The 15,624-nt window shown below is 41.4% G+C and overlaps 1 protein-coding gene across 1 annotated transcript in view; it reads right to left on the bottom strand.

Annotated features, from left to right (window-relative positions):
- The window catches only part of fras1 (Fraser extracellular matrix complex subunit 1), a 386,797-nt gene that overhangs the window by 362,924 nt on the left and 8,249 nt on the right, over positions 1 to 15,624 (bottom strand). Inside the window, exon 2 of the mRNA XM_062981362.1 lies at positions 9 to 40. Within this exon, the coding sequence (XP_062837432.1) occupies positions 9 to 40 (32 nt within the window). The remainder of the gene's footprint in view (positions 1 to 8; positions 41 to 15,624) is intronic.

The raw sequence follows: 15,624 nt of genomic DNA, 5'->3' as shown, positions 1-15,624 counted from the left end.
TGACCTACCTCAAAAGATGAGCCTCTATAGATGCATGCACCTGAAAGACCAGAAGAGAAATTGTGTTAGACAGACATAAAACCAACTTGTTAAATTAGGTAGCACTGTAAAAAAAAATCCACCAAAAATAAAGGCTTAATGGACCGTGGGACAAAATAGCCCATTTGCTATAACGGCACTGTTCCTACCTTTACCTTGATGTCAGGAAGACTCAAGTAGACAACCAGAGGGGCCTGAATTTGGAATCTCCTGGTGAGTAATTGACACATAATCCACTGGATAGCAATACACACATTGCCTTTTAGGCTTGGGTCAAAGAAACAAACAGCAGGGAAACCAACCCATTTAGCAGATGAGCTTTTAGGATAGCCATAGGTCACAGTAGATCATGTTTTTGTCAGAATAAATACTACTGGAACAACTGTTCTTCCTTATTATGGGGCAACTGCTGGAACTCACATGAGCCTCACTGGCTGACAAAGACCTTAGGGCAGTGGTTCTCATCCTGGGGTCCCCAGATGTTTTTGGCCTTCAACTCCCAGAAATCCTAACAACTGGTAAACTGGCTGGGATTTCTGGGAGTTGCAGACTAAAAACACCTGGAGACCCCAGGTTGAGAACCACTGCCTTAGGGCAACAATTACTTAGAATCCTCCACTAAATATATTCCTCCTTCTTCCACTAAATCTCACCTTCTCCGGAATTTGGAAATACAGTTGCCACTTGGGATCTCCTGGGATTTGGTTACCAAAATCAGTATATGCTCAAGTCCCATTATATGCAGTGACAGAGTAAAATGTCAGCAACATACCCAAGCGAGTGCCAGAGAGAGCCTGAGGATTTGTGAAATTGCAGAAGGCTACAGCAAGACATCCTATGCATCACTGCAATGCTCAGTGAAAAGTCAAAGTTTGCTTTTGGGATTTAAAAAAAATCAAGTGATTGATTGAAAACTATGGATGCAGAACCCATGGGTTTAGAGGGCTGACGGATACTATACTGGACCAATGACACCAAATGTTTGTCATAACTTCATAGTTTTATAGCTTTCCACTTTATGACAACCCTAAGACATAAGGTTTCTTGTTCAAATCAGTATACCACACTGGTTCTTTGGAATAAAACTGCCTTCAACCAAGCAGACCAGCCATCCATCTAAGCCTGTTTTATCAGTTTTGACTGGTAACTGTGGATCTCCAGGGTTTTGGGCAGGTTTCTTCTTTCGTCCTGCCTTGAAGAGCACTGGTATTCCCTGTTGATATCTCAGCAATGTACAGTAGAGTCTCACTTATCCAACACTCACTTATCCAACGTTCTGGATTATCCAACGCATTTTTGTAGTCAATGTTTTCAATACATTGTGATATTTTGGTGCTAAATTCGTAAATACAGTAATTACTACATAGCATTATTGCGTATTGAACTACTTTTTCTGTCAAATTTGTTGTATAACATGATGTTTTGATGCTTAATCTGTAAAATCATAACGTAATTTGACATTTAATAGGCTTTTCCATAATCCCTCCTTATTATCCAACATATTTGCTTATCCAACGTTCTGCCGGCCGGTTTATGTTGGATAAGTGAGACTCTACTGTACTAACCAGGCATGATTCTGCTTAGCTTGTGAAATCCAATGAAATTTGGTACTCATTCACATTACAAAATTATATTATTTATTTGATTTTCTTAGGAAGAAATAACCAAAGGTAATATTATCAATCCTTCATAGCCTACAACATCTGCTATTCATTGTCGTATATCCAAATACTAACCAGGGTTGACTCTACTTCTGAAATCGGGCAGAATCTGGTGCCTTTAGACATCAACCTGCAATTTAGGAGCACTTAAAATTCTCAGTGAGAGTTTGGTTGTCTCTTCAAACAATAAATCCCAGGATCCCATAGGATGCAGCTATACAGATAGTCTCCAAGTTACGAACAAGGTAAGTTCTGTAGGTTTGTTCCTAAGTTGAATTTGTATGTAAGCCAGAATAGGTACATTTTAAGTGTAACTACCTACCTACCTACCTCCCCCCCCTCTCTCTGTGTGTGATATATATATATATATATATATATATATATATATATATATCTCCCCACATAATAAAAGTGAAAATCTGTATATGTGTATGTGGCAGAGGTGTCCATTTACACAGACAGCCTCCCACCTCCACAAACTGCTTTAACCCACAGTGCTGAGGAACCACCAAAGCCTTCCCTCCAAAGACATTGCAGGTTACAGCGAGCCACATCCCAGTGTTCCTTTCTCTCTCCATTGGTGTGAAATTTGCATGAACCTGCCCACTGACGCTCCCTTAACTCTTTCCCATTCTTTTCTATGGCACACAGCAACTGAACAGAGAGAGAAGTTTGGGGAGAATACACCATGATTTATAGGACTTGTAGGGACTGGGATGTATAGTTCACTTGAATCTAAGAGCACTCTGAACCCCACCAACAATGGACCTGGAACTAACTTGGCACCCAGACCCAACATGGCCAGCTGTGCATACAGGCCTGGTTTGGGGAGGATTGACCCACGATTCTGGGAAATGTAGTTCACCCACATCATTATGTATTTTCTATTGGAAGCATTAATAAAAAAACAAAATCAAAGACTGGCTTTTTTCTAATAAATCATGTTACTAGTTAACTAAATGATATTAACGAACACCCCAAAACAAACAATACCTTTTTCAAATAACCTGGGCACTGCCAGGGACCCAAGCTAGTATGCATATATCATAAATATATATGCACATTGGATAGCATAGGGAATAATTAATACCCTGCAGTGTTTGTTTTGCTGTCTGTGCCCCTGTTCAGAAGATTACACTTCACATTTTGTCCCTGTGAGAACTGGATTTTGAAAAATGTGGCTTGTTGTGGAAACAAGAACTGGTGATAGAGCTCCAGTGGAGACACCTTTTCCACATGATAACTTTTTCAGGAGTGGATTTCTCTTCCAAGGAGTAGAGTTCTCTCACTTCCTATTGTCTCACCCCCCCACCCCTGTTCTTAACTAGGAGTTATTTCTAAGTCAGATGTTTCTAATTGCCTGTAATAGTTAGAGTGGGATTATAGTATTTAAACTGTAAAAATGAGAAAGGGTCCGTATGTATATTCCTAAACAGATTATGCTTTATTTTGAATGCTTCTAAACTTAAGATCGCATTGTTCCAAAGCACAGGAAAAGTGACTTTATAATTCCAGCAAGAGAGAAGTGGAGAAAATAAAGGCCCTTTATAGTTGTATCCCTGTATGAGAATAATGGATAGCTTCTGTGTTCCTGGGGAGCTCTCTGTTCTCCAGACAGTAGCCTTAGGGCAAGAAATCTATTTGGCCATAAAAACAATATACTTCCACATGTAATTCAACCCTTTAATAAAGTTAGTGCAACATAACCACAAGGGAGAGCCAGCATGGCAAAGTGGCTTGAACATTCGAAAGGACTCTGGAGACCATAATTCAAATCCCTGCTTGGCCATGGAAACCCACTGGGTGACCTTGGCAAGTCACAGTTTCTCAGCCTCAGAGAAAAGCAAAAACAAATTCCCTTTGAACAAATTTTACCATGAATAATCTGTGATATGTTCATCTTATGGTTGCCATAAGTCAGAAACAATGTGAAGAAACACAACGTTACACTATGGAATTTAAATTGGAAAACACATATCCTCAGGCACTGCATTTCAGAGCTTGGAAAAGTTACTTCTTAAGAGCGCAACTCCCAGAAATTCCCAATGAGTAATGCCAATGGCTATGTTGGCTGGGGGATTTGGGGAACTTGAAGTCTACAAACTAATTTTAACAATCTCAGCCAAGGCATACACTTAAGTGTAGATCTTTCAACAGTTTCCAAGTGAAATTTTAAAAAACCCTTGTCACATCATGGAGCAAATTTCAAGAGGCAAAATAACAGAGAGGCCACCTGCCCCAATGGCATTACACTTTGCTCAAAGTAATCCTGTGCCAGATACATTTATCAACCCTGGGACTGCAAAAGCTGAAAGGGAAGCTATCTCCGGCTCTGCTATCAACCAGGGGACCACTTAGTATGCTAATCAAGAGCCTAAATTGGACTCATCCATCAGCCAGAGAAAGCAGTGCTGTTTCAACGTCACCTTTTTTTTCTTCCTCCCTAATCCATGTTTCTGTTGTCATTTGTTTGTTATATCTTAGTAAGCAAGAGAACACAGAATCTGACTGTACATCCTGAAAACCAACAGTTCTGATAACAATAACTGTTAAAAAGATTACTGAGGTATATCTACACTTTAGAATTAATGCAGATTGATACCTCTTGAACTGCCATGGCTCAATATTATGGAATCATGGGATTTGTAGTTTGTTGTGGCATCAGCACTCTTTGGCAGGGAAAGCTAATGCCCTTGCAAAATTACAACCCTGATGATTTATAACACTGAGCCATGGCAGTTCAAGCAAAGTCAAATCGTATTAATTCTAAAGTGTAGATGGACCTAATGTCACCATGGAGAAAATGGTGCTGCTGATGGTGATAATAAATGATGATGATTGTGTTTATTTCTATCCCGCTTTTTCTCAGGATTGAGACCCAGAAAAGCTCTCAACATACAAAGCAATACATCTGAAAAAATACAAAAGCTAATGTCGATATTGAACTCAAATTATTTATTTATTTGTGTCGTCGAAGGCTTTCATGGCCGGGATCACAGGGTTGTTGTATGTCTTTCGGGCTGTGTGGCCATGTTCCAGAAGCATTCTCTCCTGACGTTTCGCCCACATCTATGGCAGGCATCCTCACAACCTCTGAGGATGCCTGCCATAGATGTGGGCGAAACGTCAGGAGAGAATGCTTCTGGAACATGGCCACACAGCCCGAAAGACATACAACAACCCTATTTATTTATTTATTTATTTACAGTATTTATATTCCGCCCTTCACACCCTGAAGGGGACTCAGGGCGGATCACATTACACATATAAGGCAAACATTCAATGCCTTAACATAGAACAAAGACAGAGTCAAACGCAGGCTCCGAGCTGGCCTCGAACTCATGACCTCTTGGTCAGAGTGATTTGTTGCAGCTGGCTGCTCACCAGCCTGCGCCACAGCCCGGGCCTTGTTACAATTGTTACAATTATTAAAATAATTCAGTTAAGATACAAATAAAACAAATAAAGCAATGGCTCTTTCAAACCATTCAACTAAAACCATGTCTATTGTTTGAAAACTTTCTGTTTCAGAAGCCTGCCTGAATAAGGAGAAAGTTTGGGAAAGTTACATTTTAGGGCTGGTGTTTCCAGATTCCCAAAACCACCATTCATTCTAAGAGTGGCCACAGTTTTGGGATTTGGAAACTATAGCCTACTTAAACAAAGGTAAAAAGATCCCACCTGATCTTAAAAGCTAAGCAGGGTCAGCCCTGGTTAGTGCTTGGATGGCAGATAACCAACAAATATCAAGTGCTGTTGGTTGTATTTCAGGGGAAAGAAGTGGCAAAACCACACCTAAGCATTCCTTGCCTACCTGTTTCCCCGAAAATAAGACATCCCCTGAAAATATGACCTAGTAAAGGTTTTGCTGAATTGCTAAATATAAGGCCTCCCCCAAAAGTAAGACCTAGCAAAGTTTTAGTTTGAAAGCATGCCTGGCGCCCACCAAACACCAGAGCATGCAAGATTGGTAAATGTACACACTGGTTGTATATGGAAATGCAGTAGATTCTCACTTATCCAAGCTAAACGGGCCAGCAGAAGCTTGGATAAGCGAATATATTGGATAATAAGGAGGGATTATTTAATAGGAAAAGCCTATTCAACATCAAATTAGGTTATGATTTTACAAATTATGAACCAAAACTTCATGTTATACAACAAATTTAACAGAAAAAGTAGTTCAATACGCAGTAATGTTATGTTGCAATTACTGTATTTATGAATTTAGCACCAAAATATCATGATATATTGAAAATATTGACTACAAAAATGGGTTGGATAATCCAGAACGTTGGAAAAATGAGACTCTACTGTAATGGTAGTAACAAGAAATTATTGATAGTTTGTCTGGTTATGTTGGTTGTGATGACAACTACTGTACAGTATACAGTAGAGTCTCACTTATCCAACAAAAACGGGCCGGCAGAACATTGGATAAATGAATTTGTTGGATAATAAGGAGGAATTAAGGAAAAGCCTATTAAACATCAAATTAGGTTATGATTTTACAAATTAAGCACCAAAACATCATGTTATACAACAAATTTGACCAAAAAAGTAGTTCAATACGCAGTAATGCTATGTAGTAATTACTGCATTTACGAATTTAGCACCAAAATATCACGATGTTTTGAAAACATTGACTACAAAAATGTGTTGGATAATCCAGAGGCTTGGATAAGTGAGGCTTGGATAAGTGAGACTCTACTGTAATGGTAGTAACAAGAAATTATTGATAGTTTGTCTGGTTATGTTGGTTTGTAATGACAACTACTGTACAGTATATAATAAATGTTCATTTTTTTGTTCAACAATAAATGTGAATTCTTCTTCATGGAAAAACAAGACATCCCCTGAAAATAAGACCTAGCACATCTTTGGGAGCAAAAATTAATTTAAGACACTGTCTTATTTTCGGGAAAACACGGTAGGAAAAATCCCATTAAATTCATGGGGATGTCAAAAGAGGTGAAAATAGGCTTTTAAGGGCAACAACGTGCAGTTTTCAACTTTTTAAACGAAAAAGTGGTGCATCTTTTAAAAGACACTTAAAAGAACTGCAGAAATGTGTTGTCGAAGGCTTTCATGGCCGGGATCACAGGGTTGTTGTATGTCTTTCGGGCTGTGTGGCCATGTTCCAGAAGCATTCTCTCCTGACGTTTCGCCCACATCTATGGCAGGCATCCTCAGAGGTTGTGAGGTATGGAGAAAACTAAGCAAAGAGGTTAATATATATCTGTGGAAAGTCTAGGGTGAGAGAGGTCAGTGTGAATGTGTAGTTAATCACTTAAATTAGCATTGAAAAGCTTATCTGCTGTCTTCTTCCTGCCTCTGGGGCATCCTTTGTTTAGAGTCGTTAACTGCCCTTGGTTGATTCATGTCTGGAAACCCTCTGTTTTCAGAGTATTGCTTTTTATTTACTGTTCTGATTTTTGAGTTTTGTAATACTGGTAGCCAGATTTTGTTCATTTTCATGGTTTCTTCCTTTCTGTTGAAGTTGTCCACATGCTTGTGGATTTCAATGGCTTCTCTGTGTAGTCTGACATGATAGTTGTTAGAATGGTCCAGCATTTTTGTGTTCTCAAATAGTATTCTGTGTCCAGGCTGGTTCATCAAATGCTCTGCTATGGCTGATTTCTCTGGTTGAATTAGTCTGCAGTGCCTTTCATGTTCTTTGACTCTTGTTTGGGCGCTGCGTTTGGTGGTCCCTATGTAGACTTGTCCACAGCTGCATGGTATCCGGTAGACTCCTGCAGAAGAGAGAGGATCCCTCTTGTCCTTCGCTGACCGTAGCATTTGTTGGATTTTCTTCGTGGGTTTGTAGATAGTTTGTAGGTTGTGCTTCTTCATCAGCTTCCCTATGCGGTCAGTAGTTCCCTTGATGTATGGTAAGTACACCTTTCCTCTGGGTGGATCTTTGTCTTGACTCTCATGGCTTGTTCTTGGCCTTGCAGCTCTTCTGATGTCTGTGGTGGAGTATCCATTGGCCTGTAGAGCCCAGTTTAGGTGGTTGAGTTCACCTTGGAGGAGGTGAGGTTCGCAGATTCTTTGTGCACGGTCTGTCAGGGCTTTGATTGTGCTCCTTTTTTGACTTGGGTGATGGTTGGAGTTTTTATGAAGGTATCTATCTGTGTGTGTAGGTTTTCTGTAAACTGTGTGGCCCAATTGTTGATTGGGTTTGCGGATGACCAGAACATCTAGAAATGGCAGTTTTCCTTCCTTTTCTTTTTCCATGGTGAATTGGATGTTTGGGTGGATGCTGTTAAGATGGTCCAGGAACTTGCTGAGTTCTTCCTCTCCATGGCTCCAAATCGTGAAGGTGTCATCTACGTATCTGAACCAAACAGTTGGCTTTTTTGGTGCTGTTTCTAGGGCCTGTTTTTCAAAGTATTCCATATAGAAATTTGCTACTACTGGGCTGAGAGGGCTCCCCATGGCCACTCCATCCTTCTGTTCATAGAATCCAGTGTCCCACTGAAAGTAGCTAGTGGTGAGGCAATGGTGAAACAGGGCTGTGATGTCTTCTGGGAAGTTTTGTTTGATTAGTGTGAGGGTGTCAGCTACTGGGACTTTGGTAAAGAGGGACACCACATCAAAGCTGATCAGGATGTCCTTGGTGCTTAGATTGAGGTTGCTGATCTTTTCTATAAAGTGTGTAGAGTCCTTGATATAATGTGCAGTGAGCCCAATGTGGGTTTGTAGCTGTGTAGCCAGAAATTTTGCCAGGTTGTAAGTCGGCGATCCAATGGCACTTACAATGGGTCTGAGTGGGATGGAGTCCTTGTGGATTTTGGGGAGTCCGTAAAGCCTGGGTGGGAGGGCTTCTGATTTGCACAGCTGTTGGCGTATGTCAAAGTTAATGGAGGAGTTCTTGATTAGAGTGTTCGTTTTTCTGGTGATTTTGTTAGTGGGGTCTTGTTTCAGTTTCTTGTAAATTGTGGGATCTAGAAGTTGTCTGATTTTTTCTTTGTATTGTTTTGTTTCCATGATTACTGTGGCATTCCCCTTGTCAGCTGGAAGAATGATGATTTCAGGATCTGAGTTGAGATCTTTGATGGCCTGTCTTTCTTTTCCACCCAGAGGAAAGGTGTACTTACCATACATCAAGGGAACTACTGACCGCATAGGGAAGCTGATGAAGAAGCACAACCTACAAACTATCTACAAACCCACGAAGAAAATCCAACAAATGCTACGGTCAGCGAAGGACAAGAGGGATCCTCTCTCTTCTGCAGGAGTCTACCGGATACCATGCAGCTGTGGACAAGTCTACATAGGGACCACCAAACGCAGCGCCCAAACAAGAGTCAAAGAACATGAAAGGCACTGCAGACTAATTCAACCAGAGAAATCAGCCATAGCAGAGCATTTGATGAACCAGCCTGGACACAGAATACTATTTGAGAACACAAAAATGCTGGACCATTCTAACAACTATCATGTCAGACTACACAGAGAAGCCATTGAAATCCACAAGCATGTGGACAACTTCAACAGAAAGGAAGAAACCATGAAAATGAACAAAATCTGGCTACCAGTATTACAAAACTCAAAAATCAGAACAGTAAATAAAAAGCAATACTCTGAAAACAGAGGGTTTCCAGACATGAATCAACCAAGGGCAGTTAACGACTCTAAACAAAGGATGCCCCAGAGGCAGGAAGAAGACAGCAGATAAGCTTTTCAATGCTAATTTAAGTGATTAACTACACATTCACACTGACCTCTCTCACCCTAGACTTTCCACAGATATATATTAACCTCTTTGCTTAGTTTTCTCCATACCTCACAACCTCTGAGGATGCCTGCCATAGATGTGGGCGAAACGTCAGGAGAGAATGCTTCTGGAACATGGCCACACAGCCCGAAAGACATACAACAACAACTGCAGAAATGTCAGAGATGCTGGTCATTTCTTACAAGGAAAGGGATAGTTTTTTAAAAAGATGGACACGTGGTCTGGCAGGCTGTAATCAGTACAAATTCTGAAAGACATGAGGATTTGACTCCAGACTGCCTGGGGATTTGGAGACAAAGGAAGGGTCTGAAAGCCAAGCTGCAGTTGGTCTCCCCAAGGAGGCAAGAGAAGGGCCTTCTGTAAGGCACCTGCCAGGCTGTTAATAATAGTGTCAAAGCCACTGGCTATGCGGCACATCGGCTGCCTCTTTTCAATCCTAGAGAAACACAATGCAGGGTTGTTGGGTTTGGAAAGGCTCTTTTTATGCTTGGAAGAAAGGGATGGAAAGCCAAGAAACCAATAATGTATATATAGCCTGAGACAAGAGACCCAGATTCTAATGTTCAATAAATAGTTAGAATATCTGTATTTGAGGGGAGTGACACATATTACTTTGCCAGTTTGTTGTTGTTGTGTGCCTTCAAATCATTTCTGATTTATGGGGACCTTAAGGCATCTATAGTGTTGAATGAATGTAGCGTGACACCACCTTAACTGTCATGGCTTTTTTTTGGGCTTTTTTTCGTGTCAGGAGCAACCAGAGTTGCTTCTGGAGTGAGAGAATTGGCTGTCTGCAAGGACATTGCCCAGGGGACGCCCGGATGTTTGATGTTTTACCATCCTTGTGGGAGGCTTCTCTCATGTCCCCGCATGGAGCTGGAGCTGAAAGACGGAGCTCATCCGCGCTCTCCCCAGGTGGGATTCGAACTTGGCAGCTTTCAGGTCAGCAACCCAACCTTCAAGTCATGAGGCTTTTATCCCCTAGGCCACCAGAGGCTCCACTGTAATCGCTCAAAGTTATACAATCATGGGAGTTGTCATTGTATAAGGCAGGCATGGGGAAACTTGGGCCCTCCAGGTGTTTTGGACTCCAACTCCCACAATTCCTAACAGCCTACTGGCTGTTAGGAATTGTGGGAGTTGAAGTCCAAAACACCTGGAGGGCCCAAGTTTCCCCATGCCTGGTATAAGGCCTCTAGCCTTCTCCATCAAAGAGTGCTGATTCTTCACCAAACTACAACTCCTATGATTCCATAACATTGAACCATAACTTTTAAAGTGGTGCCAAACAGCCTTAATTCTACAGTGTAGACACAGTGATGTATGTCTTCTCAAAGTCATGGCTAAGTGGGAATCAGCCCTGCCCTCCAGAGTTATATTCCAGTTCTCAAACTACCATACTATGCTAGCTCTTGACTTTCTCCAGGACTTGTTATCATTCTGTTTCTTTGATGTCTTTTCTTTTAAGAACATTTTTAGAAAAATTCAAAGCATAAATAAAATATGCAAATTTAAAAACCAACAAGATTATATTCAGTTTAAAGAGCTTATCCAAAAACATTCCCCAGATTATATCAATTAGCTAGAGGAAAATGTCAAAAGTTTTCTTTCCTACCCAGGGAATCTATGTTGTTATCAATGTGTGCCTTCAAATATACTCTGACTTGTGATGACCCTGACCTAGGGGTTTTTCTGGTAAGATAAATTCCTAGGATGTTTAATATTTCCTTCCTTTCAAGGTTGAAGGACCATGATGTGACCATGATGTGACCATGGTGGTCCAGTGAGTTTCCATGCTTGAGAACAAATCTGAATCCCTGTCTCCAAGAATCCCAGATCAACACTCCTACCTTGACATCCAATGACTACATTGCTTTTTTGTTCAGACCTTTGGCTGGATACTGGGAAGTCAGGACAAAAAAAAAACCTGGGAAGATCCCATTGTGTCTTCCACACGTCTGTTGAGAACACGAGAATATGTACAAAACTTTAGGTCCTATAACATAGTCCAGCTTCATGATCCCAGATGAATTGCCACCAGGAGAACTGTTGTTTTCTAAGGCAATCTAAGGTACTAATGTGGTGTCCAAATGGCAGAATGGCAGAAAAAGTAGACCTATATATATACAGTAGAGTCTCACTTATCCAAGACTCGCTTATCCAACGTTCTGAATTATCCAACGCATTTTTGTAGTCAATGTTTTCAATATATCATGATATTTTGGTGCTAAATTCGTAAATACAGCATTACTGCGTATTGAACTACTTTTTTCTGTAAAATTTGTTGTATAACATGATGTTCTGGTGCTTAATTTGTAAAATCATAACCTAATTCGATGTTTAATAGGCTTTTCCTTCATCTCTCTTTATTATCCAACATATTCACTTATCCAACGTTCTGTCGGCCCGTTTACGTTGGATAAGTGCGACTCTACTGTGTGTGTATGTATGTATGTATGTATGTATGTGTGTATATATATATATTGTGTCAGGAGCAACCTGAGTCACTTTTGGTGTGAGAGAATTGGCCGTCTACAAGGACGTTGCCCAGGGGACGCCTGGATGTTTTGATGTTTTTACCATCCTCATACATCTCATACAAAAGACAAAACTATATACAGAAATAGCCTACCATTGAACAGTGACAATGGGATGGAATCCTCCACCATTTCTGAGGCCAATTGTCCCCCAAAAGAGGTAAAAGTAAAGGTTTTCCCCTGACATTAAGTCCAGTCGTGTCCAACTCTGGGTGTTGGTGCTCATCTCCATTTCTAAGCTGAAGAGCCGGTGTTGTCCGTAGACACCTCCAAGGTCATGTAGCCAGCATGGAGCATGGAGCGCCGTTACCTTCCCACCGGAGCAATACCTATTGACTACTCACATTTGCATGTTTTCAAACTACTAAGTTGGAAGAAGCTGGGGCTAACAGCAGGAGCTCACCCCGATCCCCAGATTTGAACTGCTGACCGTTGCGTTAGTAAATTCAGCAGCTCAATGGTTTAACTCGCTGGGTCACCGAGAGTTCCCAAAAGAGGGAAAACCTCATGGGAAATCAGGAGGAACAACTTGGGGATGTCCCTGCTTGAATATTTGCTAGTTGAGGCACCTGCCTTACTCTGCCAGCTCTGCCCATAGCTCAAATTCTTGGTCACTGTACCACATATTCAACCCTAACTTTTATCATTAAATCATAATGTTTTCATTCTCATACAGTTACGTTGCATTCCTTCCTTCCTGTCATTTGCAGCTGGATGTCTTTCCTGCGCTTGGCTCAATAATGAATGAAGGAGGAAAAGCTAAAACCAGCTAAATGCATTACATCATGTTTGGGTTTATGGGAAGGGGATACCCAGGGTGTACAATGCCTCATCCTTCACCTTTTCCAAGGTACTTTCTCAACATGATTCTGTGCAGATTATCTGTGCATAACAGGCTTTAATGAGAGTAGTTAAATGCCATGATTTCGCCAATCTTATGTTAATTAACAATTATTGGCAAAGTAAGGACTCTATTCCACATCAGCAGTTACAAATCCAAATTAAGAACTGGCTGGTGTACTGGATTAAACCTATCTGAAGTAAAGACTTATTCTGACAATTCACTGCCTTTATTACAGGACTTGGAAAAGTTACTTATTTGGAGCACAAATCCCAAATTATTGTTTTAATGCATTTTATATGTCTATTTTAAATGGTTATTTGATTGTACATTATTTTAAGGCATCAAATGTTGCCTATGTGTAGAGCAGCCTTGAGTCCCCTCCGGGATTGAGAAAGGCAAGGTAGAAATGTCGTAAATAAATAAATAAATATGTCCATCTATCCTAGTATTGCTTGCTCGGACCGGAAGCTACTCTCCAGACAGAAATCTCCATCCCATAATCTTCTATCTGATTCTACTAACATAAGATGCAAAATATTTGTTCTATTGCCCAGTTATAGGCTGTCAAATTGCACTACTACTCAGTAGACATGTGGGCAAAATTCATTCTTACTGTTTCTTTCATGTCTCTCGTGTCTTCCGTTTATTCGTAAGCACGAAACCAGAAGCTCTCTCCTCACAAAAAACTCAGCTTGACACAAAAGCTTGCTTTTGTGTGGAGCCAAAATTCCATGCGTGCGTGCTTATTCTCTTTGTCTTCCTCCCTCCCTCGTGCCCATAATGCTCCACATTCAATCACGGGAATCGTGGCCGGACAGCCCCACTGTCATACCCCAACCACCTTTGGGTTCTGAACCTGATTCAGAAATGAACTTTGACCAGATGAAGCTTATTCTGACTTTTTACCTAGTTCGCAGAGTTCCTTCCAATTACAGAGTCCAGCTGTTGATAGCTCGGATGCTTCCTTAATTGGGAGAGATACTGAAAATATAACTCCCGTGGTAGAACCAGATGTCCCGAGTTCCCCAGGGAATGTATCCCTTAACAGAAGGGAGTTTCTGCATCGCCAGAGATCAGAAAAACAAGGGCTTCGAAGGAGTCAACGTTTGGTATCTCGAGGGGATAATGGATAGGAGATTCCCTTGGGAACTTCTGGGGAGTTTGCTTTCCCTTCGCTGTGATTAGATCTAAGTTCCATAAAAGTATCCTACACTGTGAACACTTTGCGGTGTCAACGTAGCGATTTCCTGAGAACACTTCACCGACTCCAGTTCCCTGATTTCACCAAGCTGTTTCCTGTTCCTGGCAACCAAGCTGAGCCGTGACTCCCGATTCAAATCGGAGTAAATTCACTTCCTTGCCTTGTTCCTGAATCAAAATTGGTTTTAGCTTCGTCTCGTTCCTGCCTTGATATCAAAGACTTCCTAGTGACTTTGGACCTTGTTATTCACTCTTGCTTTCTGTTTGTTTTCACCGCTCAAGAACTTTCCAACAGTTTTGAGCGTGTTTCGGTTTCTGGACTTTGGACAATATTATTGGACTTTTCTCTTCAACTCTTTGGACTAATTCATCTCTATATATAAAAGAGTGATGGCATCAGGGCAGCGGACAAAACAACAAAACTACAGGCCCCCCAACCTCGAAATTTGACAACACAACCCATCATTCACGGCTCTAGGTTGATACAACAAAAAGGAAAAGAAAAATAAAGTCCTAATTACAGGGAGAGGAAAAATTGTTTTTATCCAATTGCTGCCAGTTAGATGGCTAAGCTCCACCCACTTGGTCTCCTAGCAACCCACTCACCCAGGGGACAGGCAGAGTTAGTCCTCACTTAGGCCTCTTCCACACTGCCTATAAAATACAGATTATCAGATTTTAACTGGATTAGATGGCAGTGTAGACTCAAGGCCCTTCCACACAGCTATATAACCCATATAATCTTATATTATCTGCTTTAACTGGATTATCTGGACTCCACACCTTTACCCTTTACCCTAACTACCACCAATTCCTCAATACTTTATTTGCCATACCACCATACTTCGCCACAGCAACGCGTGGCCGGGCACAGCTAGGACCTTTTTATAAAGGACTATTGCTCACTCATCCTTTCCACTTATTCATTACTGAATTTATAATTGTTTTAATAAAGATATTATGGTATTATTGGTCTCTGTTTGGTTTCCAGTGCTCACGCTGCCTTGGAGTGCAACACCCACATCCAGACCTCAGCATCAGGGCAGAAGGAACCATCTCCCCTCCCTCCTTTCCAGGTGTGTGGGTGTGGGTGTGTGACTGTGCCGGCACTCGGCTGCAGGCAGGCACTGAGAAGTGTGTGCGCACTTTCCAGACCTGTCTGCACCCTGCCACACACACACACACACACTATCCAGGGAGAGTGTGTGTGTGGTATGCAGGCAGGCCTGGAAAGCTTGCACACACCTCTCAGTGTCTGCCTCCACCTCCCCTACCGCCTTTGAAGGCATGTGTGTGGGTGACTGTGCTGGCACTCGGCTGCAGGTAGGCACTGAGAGGCATGTGTACACTTTCCAGACCTGCTTGTGCCCTGCCACACACACACACACTCTTTCCAGGGAGAAAATATCGTGTTGCACCTCAGGTTAGCTTCACCTTGCTAAATACACCAGGCTGCACACAGGTATAGTCTTTTGTAGTTTATTAGAAGATAGGAAATAAGTACAGTAGAGTTTCACTTATCCAACATTCGCTTATCCAACGTTCTGGATTATCCAAAACATTTTGTAGTCAATGTTTTCAATATATCATGATATTTTGCTG

The sequence above is a fragment of the Anolis carolinensis genome, chromosome 5 (assembly GCF_035594765.1).
Source record: "Anolis carolinensis isolate JA03-04 chromosome 5, rAnoCar3.1.pri, whole genome shotgun sequence".
Lineage (NCBI taxonomy): Eukaryota > Metazoa > Chordata > Lepidosauria > Squamata > Dactyloidae > Anolis > Anolis carolinensis.
Note: the sequence above shows the minus strand (reverse complement) of the source record. Positions and strands in the feature narration are given on the sequence as shown.